This window comes from Charadrius vociferus, unplaced genomic scaffold, assembly GCF_000708025.1.
Source record: "Charadrius vociferus isolate BGI_N301 unplaced genomic scaffold, ASM70802v2 scaffold324, whole genome shotgun sequence".
Lineage (NCBI taxonomy): Eukaryota > Metazoa > Chordata > Aves > Charadriiformes > Charadriidae > Charadrius > Charadrius vociferus.
Window position 1 is genome coordinate 3,456,438 of NW_009648041.1, and position 24,455 is coordinate 3,480,892.

Sequence of the window (24,455 nt, forward strand, 5' to 3'; positions counted from 1 at the left end):
GGGAAAGAGATTGCCCCAAATAATAGATGCATTGATAAGACCTGAAACCTCCCATGATGCTTCAATCACGGTGCCTGTGGTTCCTGAGCATTACAGATGAGGCTCAAAGCTCTGTGTGTGTCTCTGTATGTGAATAATTAATGCGATATATTGTGAAAACTTTTGTTTTCCCTTAATATTAAGAAAATCTCTGTAAACCAAAAGATTTAAACTTAATAGCTTATCTTGGATGCTCTGTTTTGCTTTTCTAAGACAGTAATAAAGTAATAGCTGTATTTACCCCACCTTTTTTTTTCCACTTTCCTTGGGTTTAGGCAGTTGTTTGTGGTGGTTTTTTAAGAAGCTATTTTTTACCTTAACTTTAAGTCTGTGTGGGATGAAATTTAGTAGCTCAAAGTGATATGAAACCCCGTGAAACCACATGCTCTGAAATAAGTAGCCTTGTGCCGACGGAGGCTCAGGTGGAAGGGGCACGGGTATGACATTGCTTTCCTCCTTCAGAATACCTATGTCTTCTCTCGTCCCCTTTGGTGGCTCCCTTTGGGGTCTATCCTTGTGCCTTGGTTGAAGGTTGGGACGGAGGATACTGCTGTGGGGTGGGCCCTGTGGTCCTTTCTGGGGTTTTTTCAGGTCATACGGATCATGGGATCCATGAAAGTGATGGTTGTACAGCTCTCGGGTTTTCCAAGCTCATTTATAACAAAGAAGTAGTAACTATGCTAAAATTCCTCTCTAAACAACTCACCTTTTATTTTCTAAAGTGCCTTTCACTGAAAGCTCTGGAGAGCTGTGCTATTTTTGAGCAGGCTCCATTTCAGCTTGACACCAGCCTGGCAACTGGACCGTAAATATTTTATACGGGTGGCCCCCCTCCTCCTCTGCCTTAGCATCTAGAGGCAGCAGGTTTGTGTCGTCAAAGGGGAGGGCTGGGGAGGAGAAAGGAGACTGAAAGTTTAAATTTGTTGAGCCTGGCTGTTTTGGGGTTTTTCTTTTGCCTTTTTTGGTTTGTTTTTTTTTTTTTTTCATTATTATTCCTGTATATGGGGGAAGGGGAAGATGAGAGGGAAATCCCAGGCAAATACTCAGCTTGGCTGTCTGTTCTGCATCAGCAACTGGTGCCTGTGAGCCAAGAGAGAAAATGAGGTGGGAGAACCACTTCTGACTGACTTCTGACCTGACAGGAGGCTGATATATGAAAATCACACTTATGTCAGAGGAGGGTTCCGCCAGTTGTTAGATGCCAGTTGGTGTTGGAGCTGCTTAACCAGAGCTGACCTGGGCTAGTGGAGGGTGGGCCTAATTATTCTTCTTCTCCTGTGCCTTGCCAAAAGATGCTCAGTTAGATGTTAATGAAAACATGGCACAAATATAAGCACTTTAATGCTCTTTCCAGCTTGCTTTGTACCTTTGAAAGCTCTAGACCTTGCTATAATATGAGCAACAATGAGCTTTTAGTGGCAAAGTGGAGCTCCTTGCTGAATTGCAATGCATCTGGCTTTTTTCCCTTACATTTTAAGGTACAGGTATAATGTCAGAGGCAGAGCTGAGGCTGAGGAAAGCTTTTATCCCAGCAGCGCCTGGAACTCCTCATGAAATCAAATATCTTCCCTGCTCTCGGAGGAGTCAGAAGGAAGTGCTGGGATGGATGTGTCGCTGTTCTCTCCCACCTGCCAAAAATAGTTTTAAAGGGGGAAAAAAAAAAGGCAAACAAAAAACCAAACCACACTGTAATTTAGGATTGCCCCATCTCATGCCCACGACTTTGCACAGCTCAGCTGCCCTGTGTTCCCCTGCCTGCTGCGGGATGCTCTGCCGCTCACCCCCGAATCGTCATCCTTTGGAGATCCCCTTGCAGAGCCCCTGCTGGAAGGGAAGGGTTTAAAGGCGGCAGCGGGGAGAGACCCAGCAAGGCTCTGCCTCCGGCGGCTGGGGGTCCTGGGGAGCCGCCGTGTGCTGCCCCGCTCGGCTTTAATGGCTTCAGCATGCGGCAGCGGGGGAGCGGGCAAGATGGCTAAGAAATTAGGTAATTTTCAAGCAGCCAGACAAGCGACTGTTACAGTAATTAATTGACTAATTCACCATACAAACAAGGGCTCTTTAAACCAAGGAAGAGCCGGTCACATGGCAAGGATCTGTTTTCAGTCAGAAAAACACTTCAAACATTAGGCCATTGAGGGGGACATTTTTGTACCGCGTTTCCAGGAGCGAGGGGCCCGTCTGCAATTGCCATTAGCCCCGGGTCGCTTGCATGGTGCTCCCCAGCCGGCTGGCTGGAGCAGGTTACCTGCTTTTGGTGGCATTATTGTGCCCAGCACTGCTTTTGTGTGTGTGTGTGTGTGTGTGTGTGTTGCTGGCTTCATGGGGCTGCCCTGGCGGGGTTTCCAGAGCTTGGCCTGGAAGAGTTTGGGGGGAGGCCTGAGGCCGCCATGGCACCCTGCTGGGCCCCCACACGCTGGCCTGGCGTGGAGGGGGCAAGTAGGGGCTGCTGCTTGGGGAGGGAGATACATTAGATAAATTCAGTGTCCTGAGGCAGCAGGACCTGGCTGCATCATGGCTGTGGGTGCCAACAGTCTCCTGTCTTGGGCTCAGCTCCCTGATGACTGTGGAGACTCGGGCAGATTGGTGGAGGGCTGTGGCACAGTGCCTTCCATGGTGGCACTTGACTTTGCTTAAGGGAGTAGGTGGGAAGGGGAAAAAAAACCTTGTTTTTATAAAGAAGATACTGTGGGACCAGTTACAGTGGCTCTCATTTATTAAAGGGTTGGGTTGGGAGGATAAGGTGGGACTCAGAGGTGCAGACAAACCCCTTGAGATGGAGGCTTCTGCTGACATGTCAGTGCTCCCACAGAGTCAGGGGTGTGCATATGGAAGCGCCGCGGCCATTCGCTGCTCCTGCACACTTGATCATAAGCTGCTTGCTTCAACAACTAATTTCTGTTTGTTGCAGGCGACTGAACAACAATGAGCTGACGGCCATTCCCTCCCTGGGACCTGCTGCTTCCAACGTCCGCTCCCTTCACCTGTAAGTTGCTGCTGGCTCTTCGGGCTTTTGACTTTGGGCTGTGTTTTGTGGGGTAGGTTTAGCTGCTACGGACCGGACCGGGAGTTTTGTGTGTGTCCCACCCACTTCTGCTGACTCTTCAGATTCCATTATCACGCTTGTTAGCACCTTAATTAAGAAATGTCTTCTGGAGTTTTGTGAGTTGTATGAGATTGGTCTCAGTTAATGTTGTGCTTATGGTCAGTGGTAACTCATGTCAGTAAACTAAACAGGTTAGTTGTATATGGAATAAAATTATTTTTTTCTCATCTGCCTTTGGGTTTCAGACATTATGTTATACTTGTGATATTAAAGGAGTATAAAATTTTACCTTTTCTTTATTGTTCTCTTTTTCCCTGGCCCTGTTCTGGTAATTTCTTCTTTTCTCTTCAAGCCAGAGACTATTTACATCTTAATCTTTCAGGGAATTCATTCCAGACCCATTTTTATGGTCTCTTTCAACTTCTCTTTTTTTTTTTCCTTTTCTTTTGAGAGAGTGATTGGTGATTGTAAGTCTAGATGTGCAGAAGCTTTGAAGTTCCTAACTTTGGTAGTTTAGGTGCCTGCAGAAGTGTTAGACACCTGAGAGCCCTTGTGTATCTGCCACCGAGGATCTCAGGTTGAGGACGCTGCTGAAGGGAATAAAGACATTATAATATCAAACTACTTAGTACCTTAAGAGTGCGGATTTCTAAAATTATTTTTGCATGTGTCTGCTTGTAATGCATACCAAGAAGGAATTTTGCTGAGGTATGCATGATACCTCCCAAGTTCCTGGGAAGGGGAAGTGGTTATAGCTAATATGGACTCCAGCAAAGTGCTTGAGCCGTTTAAGCGATGGCTCCCAGCGTGCACAGCCTTGCAGTGGACACCCACAGGCAGGTGACCGTATTTGCCATGGATTGTCTTCTCCTTGTAGTGGAAAATGCCCATGTCCATACCACCAGGTGATTGACCTCTCATGCTTGAAAGGCTCCGACTTACTTGGAGACAACCTTGATCTGTTGACTAAAAATACATTCCTATTACTTAAATCAAGGAGAGAATTGAGTGAAATGAACTGGCACTGTTCCTGCTCTTCCATTAGGCACTGTTAAAATATGCAAAGCAGAACTCCCTCACTGTCTTAATTCAGTTTAGGGATCTTAGCTTCAAATTGGTGTCCATATCTCACTCCTGTCGTGAAGCGAGTTTAGCTTTTGTTTGAGATATGGTTGCCTTTGATCTGGTTCTTGGGTATACCGTGTTCCTGCAGAGCTTACGAAGAGCCGAAGTGCTCCTCTGCTGTCATCAGGGCTGGATCTAGCAAATATCTCTGTTAAATACACGAGTAACCACTTCACCTCCTGGGTAGAGGGGTGGCTTGTGTCTCAGCAGTTATCAGACCTGTCAGATGTGTCACATGCGGTTGGTGTGAAACCAGCTTGTTTGATTCCTGCCTCCTGCAGCCTCTCCCCGTTTGCATGACCACATGTGAAGCCTGGATGCGTGATCTGGGGGCTGCTGGCTGCAGAGCAGGGCAGTAACTCCCTCCGAGCAGTGTCTCTTGTTCAAGGCACGATCCCCTGACATGAGAGGCCATCTGCCTGCCACTTGAACTGAGCTTAGCAGACTGCCGCATAACCCCGTGTGTTATGCATTGGGATTCAAAAAACTCCAGAGATCTGATTTATGGGTGGAAAGCTTGCATACAATTTACCATCCAGGATATAGTTTTAGGCCCCCCAAATCGGCTTTTCTTTCTCACGAAGTCTATAAATGATCCAAGTTTCACAAGCCCCTGTTGTTATTTTTGCTATTAATTTAGCCATTGGCAAAGGACCAAATTGCTAGAGCTTTGGGGTTTTTTTATTCCTGAAATGAAATAAGCAGTTTGGAAAGGAGGAATAGTGACTGGTGGAAGGCAGTAGATTTACAGCTCCTCTGAAATTTCAGAGTGGTGCAGAAGGAAGGGGAAGGTACAAAGCCAAATGATAAAAGGACGGTATTCTAAACAGACCTGCTTAGTATCACTTTCCAGAAATCTGTATTGCTTTCCTCAGCTGCTACACATAAATAACTCTGATAGCGGGATTTGTAATGCTGCTGTCATACCTCTGCAAGAAGGCTCTCTTTGTTTAGCGTGTTTCACAGAATGCCACTTTTTCCCCCCTTGCATTTCCTTTTAATTTTTATCAGAGGTAAAAATAATCTGAAAGATGTTTTAAAGTACCTGCTTTAATCGATGCTGCTGACTAACTCACATTGGAATGATTTGCTGAGGAAGTGAAGCTTTCTCATCCTTGGGAGTCTTTAAATCAATTGGATGGCTTCCTAAAAGGTGGTCCTTTAGTTCAACTCGAGGTTAATGGGCTTGATACGCAAATTGTTGGGTAAAGTTCTTTGGGCTTGTGTGATGTAAAGAATCAGATTATATGGTCATACTGGTTTCTTCTGGCCTTCAAATCTGTGAAGTAATAAGTGGGGAGGCTGCCAAACCAAACCCAGGGTGAAGACTCATAATGAAGACTGTGTACTGAGAAACTGGTTTATGTTTAAGTATATAGTGTTACAGTGGATTCTTATTGCTAAAGAAAAATAAATACATTTCCTTTTTTTTCCCAGTGTTTAGAAATGTGTGAAGTGTGTTTACCTCACAAACCTCTGAAGTAGGTTTTGTATATTGCATGTGGTTAAGTATTTCCAAAGGGCTATGAATGCATTAGAAAAGCAAGGGTTGTATATTTGTCACTCAAAACAGCCCTTTTGAATGAGTTGCTTCATCTTCGACTTTTCCTAAACTGGGGAAGAGACTTTCTCCCCTTTTGGTGCTGGGAGAAAGAAATCTCTGCTTGGCAGTATGGCAGATTTTCCATAAAGTTTTTTTTAATGAGCTTTGGATTCCCTGTTTTGAGGTTTCTCATACCTGTCTCCATCACCCAAAACTTGCTTGACCCTACGTGCGTGTGGACCATGGGCCAGTTATGTATGTATGTAAGCATGTGGGAATCTGTTGGAGAGAGAATTCTCAAGGCTTTCTGCAAATCTTTGGATGTTTCAGGCTGCAGATGGATGCAGGCATAACATATGTATCAAACATGGTATGCCCTAATATGCTGCCATGAAGTTTAGTTCAGTTTAATTATTCCTTGAAGAGTCAGTTTGTTTGCCTTGCATGTTGAAAATACTGCCAAAGTCGTTCATCTCAACAAGAGCAAACATAAGGGACTTGATAAGGCTTTTAATAGAACAGAGGGGAAAAATAATCTATGTACAGGTTACCAAATAAAGACAGACATTAAATGCAAACATCTGTTAGTGCAAACAAAAGCCAGGAAATTCAGCTGGGACGGGGAGAGACTGAATCTGGATTCATTCCGAAATTACATCGGAGTAGCTGAGAGGAGAATCTTGCCTGAAATTCTCACAGCATTTGTAATTTAGCTACAGTTCCTAGACTTGGGACATTTGGGAGTTGGTGGCAGGATGTTTTCACTGACATGCTCTTGGCTGAGGATTTCCCTTCCCAATGTTCTGCTGCAACTCAAGTGTGTTAACTCTGTCGGGTCTCAAGAAGACTCTGTTACCTGATCTAGTGGGGAAGGGGAGGATGGAAGAAACCATTGATTTGCAGTAGAACTGAGTCTGTTTATGTTCAGCTTCCTCACTAACTTGCATGGAGAGTCTCTTAGCCTTGCTAGCATGCCAGGTAAGAAGAGGACCTGAGCTGTGATCAGCTCTGCATTGGTCTGTTACTACGAGTTTCTCACAAAGCCCTGTGCAGGCGCAAGCTCTGGGGCTCTGTCTGCCACTGCTTTGTCTACCTGCATGTGGGTAAATGCATCCTGGAGGGCTTTTGGGATGTCTGCATGGGATGACAGAGGTGGATCCTTATTCTCTGCCCTGGCTCCAAGGCAGCCAGCCTGATTCCGTCGGCATCCACTGGTGCAGGCACGCCAGCACAGGCTGTTACACAGCTGTGGAGCGCGGCGGAGAGCCTGCTAACCAGATCTCTGAAGCAGGCGTGGTAAACAGAGCACACTCTGTGCCACGTCCTTAGCTGGCTAGGAATTAAGGAAGTTAACAGATTAAACACTTAAAAATAACTTTCACTGTAAGTCTTTTAAGCCCCCAACCATTTAAGAACAAAGGGGATGGTGACCCAGGACAGTCAGCTGTGTGTTCGCAACAGTCAGAGCTGTTTGAGATGCTTTGGCCCCATGATCTTGCTCTGAATAAGCACAGATAACAAGGAAGTCAGAATAGGGATTTTTGGAGCAAAAGAGTGTGAAATAGGATTAGCTGATTCACAGAGGATGCAATGACACTCTGCAGCCTATTTACTGATGAAAGCGAAATCAATAGGACTACTCTGCTGCCAAACTGAGCATAAAAGTCTCTTGAAGAAAATCAATCTTCTTTACAGGCTCATTAATGTAAAGATCAATTCACATTAAACTGTAATTAAACAGAGAGGGCTAATAGGAGAAGGGTAAGTGATCTACTATGCCGCAGGCAAAATATATCGTGTAAAATTTGAAAGCTAAATACATGGAGAATTGGAAACTGGGAATGGCAGGGAACATGCTAGATCTGCTTAAAAGGACTGGTGAGCTCAGATGCCAATTGGGACAGCATGGCCCTCATGAAAAGGATGGTACTCTATAGTATTCCGTCTGGATGTCGGGTAAAACATGTCAAAGACCGCAGACAGTAATTTCTGCATCAGGAATAATGTTGAATTGCATGATTTCTTGGAGAGCTTTTCCTCTGAAGTGTTGGGGATTTCACTAAAATTCTGGTTAAATTAGTCACGTTGTTGGTACTGTGACTCTTGTTTCTTGTCTGACTTTAGCTTTAATTTTCATTGTATCTCATTAGACTTTGTACTGGATTAGAGTTGACTGGTCTTGGAGATCCCTAACGTGGCAGAATTGGGACCGTAGTATTGATCCTTCTCCTGGAGCTGTTGCCTTATGGTTTCTTAGTGGAGGCTGGGGAAAGCAACTGTTATTTTAGTGCTGTTTGCACTGCTTCACTCGTGTCGTCAAATGAGGTTTGCAGAGCCTCTTTCTAAAGACCTGTGTGGTCCATTAGATTCTTGGAGCTGCTGTTTTGCTTTCACCCAAGACAAACACGTTGTGCTATGTTAGCTGAAACAATGCTAGCAGTCACTGTACTCCTGTACTGTATACTGTACTGCTGATCCAAGTAGGATCTAGCGAATACACCTTCGTTTCTGCAGGCTTTTCCCAGGAGCTGAGGTGTTGATGTTGAGATGTGACTCCAATTTGTCTTTGCTTTTCAAGTTAAGATGGTGAGGACTCGGCTGAGTATCGGGAGGACTGCAGCTTCAGTTCCTGCCTGTGGCAGCCTCTCTGGGTGACCCTTGTTAGAGGAAGCAGCTCAAAACTGCTGCATCTCTGCTCTTCATAGAGCACAGCTCATGCCTGAGCTGGTCTCTACATGAGGTGTGAGCTCACTTCATGTTCCTGACTAGGCCAGAGTATAAACCTCTGTGTAGGCGGTGTTGATAGTTGAGAAGTTTGGGCTTAAATGAAGAATTGAGGTTTGAACTAACATGATGGCATAGATGTAGCCTTGGAGGCCATTTGTGGCCCAGGACCCTGCTGTGCTAACTGCTGTACAAACAAAACAACTGCCTTGACCCCCCAAGAGAATTAGTCTGCAAGTCATCTTTGCTGGAGTGTAGAAAAGGTTGATCTAACAATTAGAAATAAGGAGAATACTCTGTTGATTCCATCTGGATCACAGCAAGCAGTTTTGTACTCATAAGCACAAAATCTAGATGACTCAGATGCAGCCGTGTGCAGGGTCCGGTTGAAGTCAGCAGGCTCTGCCTGTGTGCAGGACGTGTCTTGGGCGGCTCAGAAAACCGCGCTGCCTGCCATGCTGCATAATTAGTTGCACAAAGAAAACTTTCTCTGGTAAGTAAGGCAAAGTGGTGTTTGCAGGTGTAGATCCGTCAGTGGGAGCAGATTCACCCCCAGCCACTGCTTGCATCAATTCTTTTGTGCTCTAACGTCTGCAGAGACCAATTCTCCAGTGTTTACTCAGGCAGTTCCCTTCAGAGGCTGGAGAAAGAGCTGCTTTCTGAGGATTTGGTCCACGCTACAGGCTGCAGCTTCTATTTTTGAATGTGAATATATTGATGTGGAAAGGTGAATAGAAAAAACGCTGGCAGTCAGGCTGTTCAGTATGCAAGCAACGTACAGGCATAAGATGTTTTGAAACCCACCTCTCCTGTTTGTTTTGCTCAGAGTTCATAGTAAGGCTGTGGTGCATGAAGTCTGCTAGTTTTTGAGGCCAAAGACTGCAAGAGCCTTTCCCAGTGGAGGAAATTCTCATTAATCATGTGCTCCCAAGCACCAGAAGAGACGCTGTTTTGACTTCTCTTTTGAGCTGTTGGAACTCTTCTAATCATTTGCATGTCCTCTTCGAGCTTTCAGATATAATGTGAGCGCATAGAAGTGGCACAGGATCTGAGGCTATTCCAGGGAAATGAGTAATCATTTCTTCTAGAAAAGCAACAGCAGTAAAGCACATAGTCCTCGTACTCAACAAAGAGCATCAGAAAGCAATCCGGGCATGTGTAAAGCAGTGTAAAAATTGCCCAGAGGAAAAATATAGTGGAAGTTGAAGGCAGCTTGTGGACTGCCAGTTAGCCCTTGAGGCTACTTTATAATCTATTTACTAGTGAGGGTAACTGTTTGGTGCAGCTGTGGCAGCTTCTTCTGTGAGTAGAGAATTGTTTTGAGCTGGGCTAGGTCTGCTCTGACATCTTGTGTGCTGCTTAGCAGGCCATGCTAGATTAATATTTGTTCTAAAAACAAAGGAGAGCACGCAAGCGGTCTTGTGGGACAGGGCACAAGATGAGGAGTTGGAGTACTGGGACAGTATCTTTTTTGTGTGTGTCCCACATTCATTACACCCTAAGACCAAGTAAATTCTTGTTTTGGGTAGGCCTGATTTCTCTAAGCTGAAGAGCAGGTATCGCTGCAGGGCAGATGTAACTCCTGAATGTAGAGCATCTTCTGGTGCGTTGTCCGAGGGCAGGTGTGTGTCATGGACAATGCACGAGATGGTTTCCAACTTCTGTCCCTCTGCAGATCAAGCCTAGATTAGTTGTTAGGGTCATTTGTGACCATGATCTTTTGTTAAGGTCGATATGAAAAATAGCCTCGTATTTGAGCCTTAGAATAGCCCAAACTTGCTACTATTAATATCTGTGGTAGATTGACTGTCTCATTTAATGGCATATGGCAAATAAAGCACATGTCTACAAAAGCAATTCCTTTGTTAGTCTTCACAGGCTGAGCAGATTTCAAACATAAATAACTTGCTGAGTTGAAAGTTTTTTCGGCATGTTAGAGTTTCCTGCCTAAAAACTGCTAGTAATAGCAGTTTAGTTTGCTCAGGGTGAGTAAAAGCAGAGTTGCAGCTGCAATAAAAGCAAGTTAAATTATTTCTGGGTAGAATTCTCTACCTATTTTTCTCTCTGAAAGCTTGACTGATTCAGTTTTGTAACAAAATTACACAAAATCAGGAAACTATCAGTATGTGTTACTGTTTCTGTGCATTCCTCCTTACTGAGATTGCCTGGTTAGTCCTCATTATCAGTTGTCAGTTTATCGTGATTGTTAGACAAGTGGTACTTGCTCAGAGCGTAACATGGATCCCTCGCAAGGAGTAAGAACAGGGGTGGGGGTAGAATTGGGATTTTTTTATTTTTTCTTAAAGTATGGAGCCATGAAGCACTTTAAAAATCTCTCCATTTTGTTTACCTTCAAGTGTCCTGGAAGGCTTGAGAACAGGCAGTGTCTTTTAGTTCCTCTGCATATAACAAGGCTAAAACTGTTTCAGCAGAGGTGTTAAAAAATGAATCCTGCCCATGTGGTTCAAAGCCTAGTGAGTAAAACATCAGTTTTGCCATTTACTTTCTGCTCCATATGATGCTTAGCACTTCCATCATTGCTTCCACTGGCACAATTAGGAATAGTGTGTAATTCAGGGTAAAAAAACACTCGTGTAGGCAGTGTTCACTAAAATGTGATCCTGCGGTGTCTAGGTTGGAAAAGATTAGCAAAAAAATCTCTAGAAAGCTCATTTTTAACTGAATAAAAGCTGATGCTGCGCTGTATTTTCTGTTATTTTAAACCCATGTTAAATTCCCTGATTATTTGCAGAGATGAACAATAGAGATCATGTCAAAAGTTATGATCTTATTCCTTCAAAAATAGCCCTGCTGGGTGTATGTGGGATGGAAGATCTGATTGCTGGTTAAGGTAAACGAGAAGGTGATCGTCGTACCTTTAGATAAAGTGATCACTTAAGAGGCCACCCACCCTTCCAAGTGCGTGTGTAACTCTTGCTTGTTAACAGGAATTCCACATGAATATTGATTGGGAATAAGTGGTTGGGTGAGTACATGTTCTGCCTGTCAAACCATTTAATATTCAATTGCACATCAGGGAAAATAGTGAAGGTAGCTGGAAAATGAAACGGGAATGCAGGGGCATATGAGTAAAAAGACAACTGCTTTAGTGGACAGATCTTAGCAGAGAAAATTAAGTTGGGAAGAGGGGAAGAATGAAGAGTTGATGGCAAAAGAAGGAATCTACAAATGGTTCATTGTTTTTAGACTTAAAATATTTTCTCCTGTCCAATCTGTGTACTGCAGATCACACACTGTGTGGAAGTAGTTGCCAAAGAGAGGGGCGATTAACATAACCAGGGAAAAGGGATTGGACTTTCTGTAATTTTTCAGGTGCCCTGGAAAAGGAACACCTTTTGGTGGTCTTATTGAAGACTTTTTTTTTTCCCCTCCAGATTACGTTCTTGAGACAGATTATGTTCTTGTTGTATTTTTCAAAATAAGAGGAACTGAAGAAGAAAATGGTCGTCTTAAAGAAGCTCAAAGAACTTATTGCTAAGTGGCGGTGAATGCTTACCACTGATTTTTACAAGATCTGTTCTAAGGAAGCTTGAACAGATAGTGTTTTACACCAGCCTGACTTAGCACAATAGCAGTTCTACTTCATAGCGCAAATTTTCTGTTACCTGGATCTTTTTACACCTTGTTCTGCAGTTTCCTGAAGCCATCCTTCCTACTTGACATGCTTTATTAATAACAGGGTGCCTAGACTTGTTAAGAAGAGCTGTTCTCTTTGCTAACTTGACCATTGCTTTTCCATATAGGAGCTATTCCTTCTTGCAGGCTGAACAGTCTCAGCCAAGCAGAGCTCACAGTGAAGTCTGCCCAGAGGCTATCCCTGTTCTGGTGACCTTGCTGACAAGACAGATAAGCCCTTTCAACAGAGCACAAGTGTGTGTCATGTTGGAACAGACTAACCAGCCAGCCTATCTACATCTCTAAAGTGTTAACAGGAGTTTGACTGGCCAGTCAAAAATGTGTTTCTCCAACTGCTGCCTTCTTCAAGGGGCAAGTCTTTTAGCAACTTCTGCTGCAAGCTCCATGAGAGTCAGAGAGTTTGGTCTGGAGAGCAGACATATTCAAGTGTGGTGCCCTTTTTTTTACCTGCCTTAGCATCAAGGGCACAGAGCTGTTGTGTAGTTAAATCCACCTGTTTCCATTGTGCTCCTGTCAAAGGTGAGAAAAGCCCCTGTGTCACATCATGACTTTCAGGCACAAACAGTGTATGCTATCAAGAAGTCTGCTTGTAATTACAGTTTGGATTAATGTCCCAGCATCATGGGCAGAGTCATTACATTTGGTTTGCACTTAAATTGCTTCTCTGCTTGTGTATTTTCCCCTCCTCGCTCCTGCGGAGAGACAAAAACAAAACAAAGCCACCCACAAAACACATGCACTCACTAGGCTGTGGTGGATCTTCTTTACTTTGATCATTTATTACACAAAAAGAAACTAAAATCAGCATCAGGATTTAAGGATAAAAGTGCCTACATGCCTTGTGATCCTGTACCCTATTGGTTTTCAAATGAAAATGCTGCCCTTGTTGATTAGAAGCACAAAACTTGCCTGCACTGAAAATGAAAAGAGGCTGCTGTCTCTGCTTGGGATTGGGACAGGGTAGCTGCTGCAGCCTCTGCTCTGGGCTAGTTAAATTGGCATCTGGACTGGATCTGATTCTTGGTGTCTGTTCCTCCTTGTCACAAACCTGACTCATCTTTGAGGCCAGTGAAAAGGATGCGGGCATTAGGCAGCAGCCCTGACGTGGAGTGGTTCCTTGTGCTGGGTGCTGTGCAAGTGTGGGGCCATGGAGAGAGCAGGAACTCGTCAGAGCAGCAAACAAGCCGGGGTGAAGCTGGGCTCTTTCTTGGCTTCGAGGACTGGCTTATGCATTTAATTTGTGATAGACAGTTGAGTTTGGCTGGCATGTATCAGCAGCAGAAGAAAGCCCTCAAGGCAAAAGTGGAAGAGGAAAAGCCAATGGTGGAGCAAGAGAGTAGCAGACCAAAGGCATAAGATGTAGAACATAGCAACACTGACCTGACTGTCATCTGTCAGCAACTGAATAACTCATTTCAAATACTGATGCAGTCCTTCCTTCAAAGATGCTCTGCTGAGCCCCACGACCCCATTCAGACAGCTGGTGCAGAGCTATGTGGTTTCCTGCATTCTTGTATGAAAACCGCCATTTACCTTATATGACTCTCTTCCTTCTATTCCTATAGGACAATTCTGCTCCTTCTTAGCAGAGTTCAACACTCAGCAGGGCCTGTCCTCTCCTTTGGAGCCCTTCTCAGTGCTTGCTCCAGACTGAGGTCAGGGACTGTGAGACGATGGAGGGTGACAAACAGTGGTTTGGACTGAGAGCTGGAGAAGGAGGTGAAAAACTAACACAGCAATGAGTGTTCACAAATGGGCTCTTTCAAAACCAGCATTGATTATGCTTAGTGACTTAGAGGTGCTTTCCCTCCCTCGTGCCAGAGAACTGGCCAAACTGCAGTACAAGTTGGGCAGCCCCTGCTGAAGATCCCCAGCCCTAACCCTAACAGGTGCATCATTCCATTGAAGGATGCGTGGAGTGACTCTGAAGATAATTGCTGAGATGTTTTGAGGTAGAGCTGCACACAGGGAGGCAAGGTTGTGCTCTGGTATTGAGTTCATAAAAGTTCAGGAAAGCTCCTTACAGAGAGGCTGTGACAGACAATGAAAGATGCTTTACACAACCATTTTAATGGATCTGTGCCCTTTGTGAATACATCATTTAAAAAGACTTTGTGGAGTACAATCTTCATGAAACATCCAGTGTAACCAGAAGAGAGCAGAAACTCTGGTCCTCTTGGAACCACCCTGTTACTGATCGGGGGACTGTACTCATAACAGAGACTGTCTTGTCTTCTGGAATCTTAATGTGCTTTGATGTCATAAGAGGTTGTGCAATCTGCCAAGGAGATAAGACAGCGTCTGTTTTAAACATGACTCGCTTCTGATGCTGCCTGCCCCACACATTTTACTCTGCTAATGGGATTGAATGCCAAAGGGTTAGGAAGTTGCACATTGCAAAAAATATTGAAAATCATATGGTGGCTAGTCAAAGTCTAGTGAGAGTAAATACAGCTCAAAGTGAGGGAGAGAGCTTTTAAAAATTACATCACTTACCTCAGTGGATCGAACGCATAGCATAAGGACATCTAACAAGTCAAAGTTTACACGAACATTGCTAGTGCAGAAATATCCTGAGAGAATATGTATCTCGATGTGGCGGTTTTGGTTACATTAGAAGAAAGGCTTTCCTTTGTGTGTTTCATACTGAACCCAACAAAAGCCCTTAATGAATGTTCATCAAATCCAGGCCCTTGGTTATGTCCAGCTGCCTCAAAAGCCAGTTCCTAAAGAGCGTGCTTGATCTCTGCCTAACCCTTATCCATATGGCTGCCTCATGAAAGAGCTACAAGAGCGTGTGTGGCAGGAGGATAACATCTGCCCACATTCAGGTACCCAGGGCCCAAGGATGCTCTGAGGCCATGCTTGGCCTTCTCCAGGGTCAATGGTTGCACTCCATCAATCTGAAAGGGAGATGAGTTTTGTCCTGTGAGTGGCCACAGAGTAGCCCTTAATAGTGAAAACATAGCCCTTGAGTCACACTGGTCTCACATGAATAGTCCTCTTGACTGTGGTGTAACTATTTGCATGAATAATAGCTTGCTTGTGGGAATAAGGAGCTTGTAACTCAGCCCTTGCAGCGTTGCTGACTTGACTTGCAGGTGGCTGCTGCTCCCAGGTCCAAAGGGATGGTTGAGCAAATCCCATCTCCCAGACTGCTTTCTGATGCCAAATGTCCATGACCTGGAACAGAAATGCAGTCACTTTACCATGAAAGGTTGCATTTCTTTTTCTCCCCTAAAAAAAAAAAAAAAAGGCACTTTTTCTTGAATCTCCTGTGTCCCAGCCTACTTATAGCTATGGGTAGTTTGCTTCGTGCTTGTCCACCTTAACCCACCAACACAAGGCAAGAATGTAACCTGATGAATGAAAGCCCTCTGAAGTATATTGGTTTTGAAGCTGATGCACTGCAGATGGGGGCACTGTCTTTAGACTTTCTGCCATAATTTGATATAGGTGGACTAGCTCTGTCAGCTTGTTCTTACTTTGCACTTATGTATGACAGTTTTAAATGAAAACAGTGTAACATGGTCACAAATTTTGTTTGTTGCATCTTAGAAAGGCATTTTTTTTAAAGGAGTACTAGGGAGAGGGAAGACGATCACATGCAGATTCAGGCAGAGCATTTAAACCTTTAAAGAAAAGGTAGGATACCTGTAAAAATTACACAAGGGTTTTTGGTGCTTGTTTTTTGTTTGGATGAGGTTTTTTTGGTGTGTGTGTGTTTTTGGGTTGTGGGTGGTTGTTTTTTTTTTTTTGTGGCTGACCCTAAAATGCAATGACTGCTTGGCCTGCCACTGCTCTCCTCTTGTGTGTGCAACCAGCACCTGAACAAACAGAGCTGTATCTGTGGCAGCCTGGGAATCCGCCAGGATTCCTCAGGGAAGGAGTGATTCAGAGCATCTGAGAAAAGTGGGGGCTGCCTCCATGCATCCTTGCTTCCTGCCCCGCCAATAACCCATGCGGCCTTACTCTGAAAGGACAGCAAGGCTGTTCCCATAAGCAAATACAGCACACATAGTGTTGGATGAAAATGCGTATTGTAATGGTACAAAATCTTGAGCCTCGTGGATTATCCTGGCAAGGCTGATATGATAGCGCAAAGTGTCAGACAGTTAGTGGGGCTTTGCCAGAGCAGTTGGGAAGCACGAGGGCTTATGCACTTGGGGCAGCTCAGGCTTTCAGGGACGGTCTCGTGCATAGGGATGGTGTGCCACAAACTTCCAGCACATCACCTGCATGTTCGCTTCCATCTTCTGCTGCAGGGATGGCTTCACTGCTCTAAAGCAGAACGTTCACAAGTTCTGGTACAGCAGAGGAATCTTTCCAGAATAAAAGTCTTTGGAGGCAAAAAAAGATTTACAAGTAACATGTTAAAATCACGCAAGTTGTGCCTTGATAAACTGTACGAACTTTGATTCAAAGCTGGTGTCCAGGTCTTGATGACATTGACCTCTTTCCTTCTTTCTGTAGATTAATAAGAAGCACTTGGGACAGATCTTCGCTTATTGATTGTAATAACATGACCAAACCAAACAGAAATATTTATGTTGCTGCTGCTGTAAACACAAACACATTTTCCACCTTATTGGTTCCCCTTCATCCTTGTCAGGAAAATCGCTCAGACACAGCATTCCACTCTGAAACCACAATTTTTTGTGTGTTTGTAGCGAATGATGGGCTAAAATCAGATGGCAGATCATCTAAGGTGAGAGTGTAGGTACCTATGTCTTGAATCTTCTCGAATGCATCTAGGAGGATCAATATTAAATCTCCATCTTCTCTGAATTGAGAAGGTGGAAGAGGAGGAGGGCAGGTAATTCCAGGCATTGGTTAGTCACAGTGTATGTGATCCCTCTCCTGTTACGGTGCCTTTGATCTCGCTCTCTTTGCAGGGCCTGTCTCTGACACCAGACCTTGCCTGTCCTTCAGTAGCAAACCCTATAACTCTTTCTGGCTCTAGTATTTGGTTTCTTCAATAATTTCCCAGTATGGAAATATTAACCAAACCCTGAACTTTTTAATCTCTCTGTTTCTAGTCTCGTGATCTCCCTCATATGCTAATTTTAAAAATGTGCCTGCGTATTAATAGAACCCTACCCGAGGTGCGGAGCCTCTCTTTTGAAGCTTGATTTTATTTTTGATGCTTATAACAGGTGTTGGTTTAATAGGTTTGCTGTATTACAGCAGGCTTTTTTTTTTTTTCTTTCCTTTTCGTGAGCCCAGCCAGCTCTGTAAGCTGACACGACATGAAGGCCAAGCATGTGACTTCTCCCTGCCTTTAGCCTTGCTTCACACCAAACATTTGGGCTGCAGGCTCCCAGCAGCCAAGGCAGCCTTAGTTCAAGCTTTGTCTAAACCAGGAGGTTTTGCGCTGATTGTATTTGTATGGGTCCAACCAAAGCCCCTCGCACATTCCCATCTGAGGGTCTGCTTGCTTTGATTTTCCGCTGTCAGCTCTCTAATGGGCAGCTGCTGAGGGGAAGTGAACAACAAAGGAGCGTGTTTGTGCTGCTCTCTGCATCGATTTCACACCAGTAGTTTGAAGCCCCGGTCTAAATTAAACTGATTAGCGTTCTCCAAAGGACAGGCTTGCTGCAAAGAGGAAGGTGAATTCTTCTCCTATTAGGTCCGTTGGAAAATGTTTCACAGCCTGTTTACCAAATAAATATTCAGAAAGAGGCTTCGAATGAGGAAACCCACTGGGATTAAAGTGTAACTTTACCTCTAAAATACAAGCTGAGATTCTTGGAAACGCTGCAAGCTTTTGACTTTGCGCCACCTGTTGTTTTCCTGCCCCCCCCCCCCCCCCCCCTCCCTCCCGACTTAGAGCAAACCCAAACACGCTTTGGCTTCGCTGGAACATTTTCTTGTTTTTCTGTCTCGCAGCAGCCCGGAGGAGCGCAGAGAGAGTGCGTTCGCTTCCTGATGTGGTCCTCACGGGCTTGGTTCAGCAAAGAGCTGCCTGAGGTTAATCCCAAATCTCCTGTAACGCTGAGGGGTCTGTTCAAGAGCGGTGCAAAGCGCAGGGGCTGAGAGGCTGCCGTACCTCGGGGTGCTGCCCGGGGGTGCGGGTGGGTTAAGTGGTGGTGGCTGGAGAGCAGCTTCCCTGCTCTCCTCTCTCTCCTCTCTTCACTTGCAGCTGTAGTTGGTGCTGACCTGAGGGTGAAGCAGTTCCTGAACAAGTGCCATATGTAAGCAGCTCGCAGTCTGAAAGTAATCTGTTGCTGACTTTGAGTTACCTTAGTTTGGCTCTAAGATGTTACGGTTCTGCATTAGCTGCAAATGGGGTGTCTCTGGGAATGAGGTTGGGTACGAGCTGGGAAGTTCAACTGTTTTAGCCAGATCCTCCCATATTTGTGAGCAAACCCAAATAGACTTGGATGAGCTCCTTAGTTCCTATGGTTTGTTTTTTTTTCACTTGAGCTGCTTTCACTCTAAATTCTTAGTCCTTGATGAAGGCAGTCCGCATCATCCTACTCTGGGAGTATGCTCCCATACAGATGGGTAAACCAGAGGTAGAGAGGGGTTAAGAAACTTGCCCAAGGCAGATGAGTCAGTGCCAGGGCTGGGAATAGAAACTAAGAAACTTGGCTCTCGCTCCAGGCTCTAATTGCTCAATCTCACATTGAAGCCCTGTCATCATACACTCTTGAGGTAACACTGGCTGAAGTGAGACAGGGAAAACGGTTTCCAGGCTGTGATATCTAAGGAAAGGGGAGAGGAAAAGACACCTGGAGGCAAATTGGTTATGGAAGCACCGATAATTTGTGCTTTAAAGCCTGGTTTCAGCAATTGGTACTAAAATCTGATCTGTCACCTTTGAAGCTAAGGAAGTGTAAACTAAGGAGCTAGTTGGGAAAAATCCAGCCCTTTTCCAGTCACTGCTAAAGGGGAGAGGCAAAGTCATAATGTCACTGGTCCTTTTTTTCTGTAAAACACTCTGCAATGATATTGGGAACAAAGGCAGACGAGCTGAAAGGATCCAAGTAATAACAGGAAGGGTTAAATCCCATTTCAGCTCTTACTGAAAAATGAAAAATAAAATGTAATCAAGCTAGTAAAAGGTTTGGACGATGTTGCGTTCATATCACATGCTGTGTATAGGAAAAGTCAGCCGGGCTGGTTTTGTTTGAAGTGCAGTGCTTTGAGAGGGTGCAGGGCTTTGCAGCAAACTGTCTGACATTCCCCAGCTGGGACTGGCCGGGGATGGTGTTTGGAGCTGAGAGTTACATTTGGAGTCAGCCCATGTTTGAAGGAGACAGAGGGAGAGAAAGGAGCCTGTTTTTTTCCTGTGTGAAATAGTGCATCCATCTAATCTGCCAGCTGTAGCACATGAAAAGCAAGACGCAAACGGACAGAAGTCACCTGGAAACTGTGAACATGGCTCAAACAAAATAGTTCTTTCCTGTCCTTTTCTTCCCTTCTTAAAGTCTGTCATCTGGGATGGGCTGGGAGATCTGGCAGGCGGGCTGATTGGATATATGTTGAGCAACTAAAGCACAGAAATATTAATACTCAAAAAAAATAACATTGGCTTCTGAAGAGCATTTCATGTCCAAACTCACTCTGTGCTCTCACTCCGGTGAAGACTTAGCTGCCCTGCACAGGAATTGTCAGGTAATTTATAGATTCTTCACGTTCATTTGTACAAGCCTTCATTTCCTGTTAATTTACGGCCAGATTCATCTCGGCCATCACAGCCTAGATGAGATCAGAGTTGAACTCACAGGTCCCGCTTCAAGAGAGCTACAGAAAATAAGCCTGGGGTTTGCTTTCACTTATGTCTGTGTTGAGGTACTTTCCTGAATCAGGGTCACACACACATTTAATGGACTGTCTTATTTTGAGGAGGAAAAAAGATTGAAATTTTTGGAACTTACTGATTCTAATAATCAAGTCCTTGCAAAAGAAACTAGTCCTTGGGGAAAAGAAATCCCCCTCGCCCATGTGTTCAATTTATGGAGGTCACAAAATTCTGGGTATAGTGAGTTTTCCTGTATTTTAGTCACACTATTAGCATAAATTCACTGGAGCTCTGTTCCACTAGGTGCCATGGATGTGAAAATTCAGTCTATTCCTAGCTGTAAATGAATATTGGTTGCTTGGATAGTAGCCATATCATTGCCTTTTATACAGTTGGTGGTTGCAGAGACCTGTGTACCTATAACCTGTGGAATAACCAGTTCGGTAACATAGGTTAATGACTTTCCTTTGATTTTCCTGGTGCCTTTTTGCACCACGTTAGCAGTGCATTGCTATAGTGGTGTAGAATTTGTCCTTAATGATTTGTGAGCCTGCATTGAATTAATTAAGTAGTGTTTAAACTCATTAGTCAAAGCAGCATTTCTGCGAATGTTTCCCCAGTGTAAGCAAGAATCATGTGCTGGCTGTTTAAAGAGTGAGTCTCCAGAAGGCAAATTGTTCTGGGGATGCAGTTTTCACCCTCTTCCTGTTACAGACACCAGCAAATGTGGTGGTGAAACGATCTGGTTTTAATAACACGGGGGGTAAAGGAGCAGATCGCGGTGCAGGGAGCAGATCCCTTGCCACGTCCTATTGGTATTTTCTTTTGAGGGGAGAGGCTTTCTTTGAAAGGGGCTTGTCTGAACCCCTGGGAGAGCTTGAAATGGAGGTGAAGCTGGAGAAGACGGGCTCCCAGACACCCATCAGCTTCAGTGCCTGGAAGGCTGTGGTCAGCTAACCCGTCAGTTTTTTGTTTCAAAGAGCTGATGCTTTGCCAGGAGAGCTGGGACGTCCTGGTTTGCATTCAAGAGTGCTTTCACTGGCTGCTGTCTCCTCTTCTGGTTACTCAGTGGGTAGCCGGCCGGATTAAGGCACAGTACTTGTCTGAACCCTCTCTGCTATCTCTTATTATTCAGCAAGTTCTCAAGTGTCTGGTGAGCGTCTCTGTTTGGAGTGCCTCACTCACAGCCTTGCCAGTAATACCAGTGACTGGTCTAAATTCACATCAGGCATGTGCTCTACTTCTTGTGACTAATGTGCAATGTATTTTTTTTTAATTGGTTACTGTTCTCTCTACTGATTCAGGCCAGAAAGGAGTCAGAGGAAAGAACTCAGGGGATTTTTAGTTAGACCTTGTTGAGTACAGATCAAGTCTAGAGGTATTTAACTGTTTGATGGCTGTGGAAACTCTGAGGATAGTTTGTAGTACCTTCTCTAAAGAAAAACATTAGATTGAATCCTTTAGGCTGGTACTGGTAAGGTAGCAAACACAGGTGACTGTTATAGGCTCTGATCCTGCAGTCGGTGCTGGGGCAGAGCACTGGCACTGCACAGTTGTCCTAATGGCACAGAGGGACAAAGGAGGCAAAAGATGCGGAAATGTTTGCAAGCCCTCTTACAGTATTTCTGTGCATTACAAATCATTGTGATGTAGTCCAAAGCTGAGAGTTTTCAGAAGAATCCTTAGGAATTAAGGAAACAGTGTTTTGTAACTTCTGCTGAGATTGTATTTACTTGTCAGTTTCCTGCTCTGAAAATCCTATGCTCTATGTAAAACATTGGCAGTTTGCTTAAACCGTTGATCAGCACTCCTTGGCTGCGGGATTAAAATCCAGCCCTGCAGTCCTTGCATGTAACAAATCTACTCTGGAAGTGCAGGTTTGTAGGAGACTGAGCCCAAATTACTGGAAGAAAAACTGATGAATGGAGTCAATAGTTCTGTAGAAGGGAAAAGTCTTGTACCACACCAGAAAAAGTGTCTGGAAGCTTGCAAATATCTGTGAGCTAGACTTTCTAACCATAGGAACAGCATGGGGATTAGGGAATATCTTTCTGGTGTGGGTTTCTCCTCAAACAGCTGTTGAAGAAGCACTATAAGTCTGAGTGTGTAAACTCAGGGGCCAGCCTGTGGGCCTGCTGTGGCCTCAGATATTCTGTTTTTTTAAGCGAACTAAATTGTCTCCATTTCTCCTCTGACTGTTTCAGGCATCACAACAGGATCCGCAGTATTGAAGCAAGTCAACTGAAGCCCTATGTTACCCTGGAAACGTTGGACCTGAGTTTCAATGACATCACGGAAATCCGAAACGGCTGCTTTCCGCAGGGACTTCATATAAAGGAGCTGTGAGTTTTTCTTGTTGGGAATAGCTTTTGTTGAGTTACCACAGCAGAGAAAAGGGCCTCAAACCTCCTTTAAAAAAAGGAGAGTGAATGAACATACAAGGTATGGGGTTATTCGTCAGGATTTTAAGTGTAGAGGAGAATTAGAATGCAGCACGTTGTCCCTACTGTTGGGTTATTTTTTGAGCTCTGTCTTTTTGGTTTCTGATGTTTCTGTAAAGAATGCAGATTATTATTAATTGTGTTGCGTGGGAATGTTGCAACAGAGAAAAGGTATCATGCGTCCTTCAGGTCTGGGTGTCTTTACAGCTGGAAACCTAGAAGCCAGAAAAATTCTGTGTCTCTTCCCCACAGAGAAGTATATATGCTGTTTCCCAGATCAGCCCATGTACATCTGGAAGAGGGGAGGGGGAATGACTATTTCATCATTAAAATGGCTATTGAATGTTAAGAACAGAAATCTCTCCGGTTATTTGAAGAAAACCAGGGGTTAAGCAGAGTAACTGCCTCCCAATAGAGATTTTTGCCTACTCGGGGAAACATAAAATAATCTGTGTTTTCGGTACCTTTGAAGAGGTGCAGACAGATAATCTTCTTGCATTAAAGTTTACACCAAAGTTTCTGCCTCTGGTTGTAAGAGGATATAAGAGAGTGGTGTTATAACTGATGGTTGCCTGTTAACCTGTTAAACAGCCTCTGAGGCTAAGACTAGGGTCCAGGTAAGAAAGAGCCCTGGGAGAGATGCTGAAGGGAAAATGGAGAATGAATAGAGTCATCCTGAACTGGAATATTCTCCAGTTTCTGGATTCCACTCCCAATTGCCTTGCTGAAGTAGGAGGGCCTGAAGAAGCTCTTGGAAAGCGTGCAGCATTTCTCCACGTTCATCATGTGGCTCTGGGAAAGGCACTGTGCTCTTTGTGGAGCCAGAAATCCAACTGATTTGAAGGCACCTCTCTAATTTCACCAGCCTGTCTGGAGACCAACCAAATGCTGATAAAAGGAGATTTCTGACAGAACTGTTCATTTTTCTGCTGTGATTTATTGCAGCTACCTGGGGAGCAACAGAATCAGCACCCTGGAGCCTGGTGCTTTTGATAGTCTGTCACGGTCCCTGCTAACACTTCGCCTGAGTAAAAACAGGATCCCTCAGCTTCCTGTCAAGGCATTCAGGCTACCCAGGCTAACACAACTGTGAGTACAAATGTGCACTTTAATTAAGCTCAGCCACACTTTATGGAGACAAAACATCCCTGAGGATAAACACACTAAATGTCACCCTTTCTCACCTGCTATCTATAAAACTTAGAATACACTATGCAGTAGTTCTCTGCCAGCACCTAGTAAAACACGTTGGGAGAGGGTCCTTTTTGTCTTGTAGCTATTGGCTTTTCAGGCCATTCTTTTGATAAGGTGGGAAGGGAGGGATGTTGCAGCAGATACCAGCATCTTGTGCACTTGACAGCGTAAGACAAATCCATTCCCTTAAAAGCTGTTGGGGTCTGTAGCGGAAGAGAGGTTTGGAAAATGTTTCTGTTGCAAGTGACAGAGATCAGCTACCATGGTAGTTTTTCAAGACCACACAGGTATCTTTGTGTGGCCATAAAAAAGTAATGACGGAAGGTTGTTAAACGGTGCGGTGATACTTGGGCAGAGAAAATAGCACTCTAGATGAGTTAACACACACATCGTTGTTGTCCTGCCTGCGGTCCATATGGCAGGAGCTGCATGGGGATGCATAGACATCTGCGGCTATAAATATGCTTTATGTGTAAAATAGTAGCACTAATGATTTAGCTTTTCCTTTCTCCTGCTGTTGGAGAAATGGGCCCAGCCTGAGGCCTATTGCAGTCTTTCCATCAAATTTGATAGGTAAAAGGTCAACCTCTGCCTGTTAACATAAAATCTACAAAAGGTGTTGGAACTTACACCTCTGACAACCTCTTGATTGAGAGACAAATCCTTAAACCAAGATGTGTCTAAGGAACGGGTGTACATTTGTGCTTGCATGCATGCAGGAGGATTTATAGCCAATTTGGGATCGAACAGTGTGACACAATAGCGTACACATCTTAAAAGTCTGTTGCCTCTCAGCTGGAAGTTACTGTCCATTGACTGAGAGCTTGTAATCCACTGTGTCTGCATCATGTGCAAAACTGTAATAAGAGTGAGGGTCAACTCAGTCTGTTTAGGAACACAGTTTTCACTGGAAATTGGAGTAATTGGTACTCTTAAAGACAA

General features: G+C 44.4%; 1 protein-coding gene across 1 annotated transcript in view; it reads left to right on the forward strand.

The window, feature by feature from the left end:
• The window catches only part of LRIG1 (leucine-rich repeats and immunoglobulin-like domains 1), a 68,760-nt gene that overhangs the window by 15,576 nt on the left and 28,729 nt on the right, over positions 1-24,455 (forward strand). Inside the window, exons 3-5 of the mRNA XM_009883623.1 lie at positions 2,948-3,022; positions 22,083-22,220; positions 23,265-23,408. Coding sequence (XP_009881925.1) covers positions 2,948-3,022; positions 22,083-22,220; positions 23,265-23,408 — 357 coding nt within the window. The remainder of the gene's footprint in view (positions 1-2,947; positions 3,023-22,082; positions 22,221-23,264; positions 23,409-24,455) is intronic.